General features: G+C 34.3%; 1 protein-coding gene across 1 annotated transcript in view; it reads left to right on the forward strand.

The window, feature by feature from the left end:
- TTPA (tocopherol (alpha) transfer protein) overlaps positions 1-1,158 on the forward strand; it is a 30,881-nt gene that overhangs the window by 19,133 nt on the left and 10,590 nt on the right. The window contains exon 4 of the mRNA XM_012647906.1: positions 217-327. Within this exon, the coding sequence (XP_012503360.1) occupies positions 217-327 (111 nt within the window). The remainder of the gene's footprint in view (positions 1-216; positions 328-1,158) is intronic.

The raw sequence follows: 1,158 nt of genomic DNA on the forward strand, positions 1-1,158 counted from the left end.
TTTTTTTTTTTTTTTTTTAGAGGTCTTAATCTAGTGACAGTGAACTGTACACCAGGCTTTTAAGTTGATGGAATGAATAATTCTGAAAATAAAATTACACTTTAGGTGTTGCTGTAAGTTTAGCAAGTGTTCAAAGAGGAGACTTGTCATTAGGAATAGGATTGTAATATTTATTTATGTTTTGTTATTAAGAAGATTATTCTTTATTTTCAAAAGGATTCCTTTCCATTGAAAGTTCGTGGCATCCATTTGATAAATGAACCAGTACTTTTCCATGCTGTCTTTTCCATGATTAAACCATTCCTGACTGAAAAAATTAAAAATCGGGTGAGTGAAACATACTCAAGTCACAGTTCCTCTACACTAAACATTCCAGCCCTTTTTCATTTAAGTATTGCTTTGTCATATTCACCCATACCATGAGTATAATATTGTGAATATTTACCTAAGAAGCCAACTACTTCTCTAAACTAAAATTTATTTTTAATTTTGAAAAAACAAGGATGTTTGTTATAAGGCTGAGGGGTAACTGGCCTCTCAGACATTGCTGGTTGGAATGCAAAACGCTATATTTTCCTACAGGGGGCAGTGTGGCAACAGTTATCAAAATCACAGCTTTAGCACTTCTGGGTGTTTTTCCTACAGATATACCTGTACATAAACAAAATTACATATACAGGAGGATTCATTGCAGCAAAATATTGGAAACCAGCAAGTGTTCATCATTAGGGGACTGGTTAAATAAACTATGATACATCCACACAATGGAATGCAACAAGATTTGCAGGATGTTTTGTAAAGAGAAATAAGTGAAATGTCGAATAGTGTTTATGCTGTGCTACTTTTTGTATAAAAAAGGGAGAAATCAGAATATTTATTTATATTTTCATAAAAATTACATTAAAAGTGTATACCCAAAATAATATAAAATAAGTCGTTACCTTTAGGGAAGAAAAGTACAGGTATGGAGTGGAGTAGATGAGAATAGGACTGGGAACAAGACATTTAACTGTGTATCTTGTTTTGATTTCTTTCTTTCTTTTTTTTTTTTTGAGACAGAATCTTGCTCTGTTGCCCGGGCTAGAGTGCCGTGGCGTCAGCCTAGCTCACAGCAACCTCAAACTCCTGGGCTCAAGCTATCTTCCTGCCTCAGCCTCC

Source organism: Propithecus coquereli, unplaced genomic scaffold, assembly GCF_000956105.1.
Source record: "Propithecus coquereli isolate 6110/MARCELLA unplaced genomic scaffold, Pcoq_1.0 Scaffold277, whole genome shotgun sequence".
Taxonomy (NCBI): domain Eukaryota; kingdom Metazoa; phylum Chordata; class Mammalia; order Primates; family Indriidae; genus Propithecus; species Propithecus coquereli.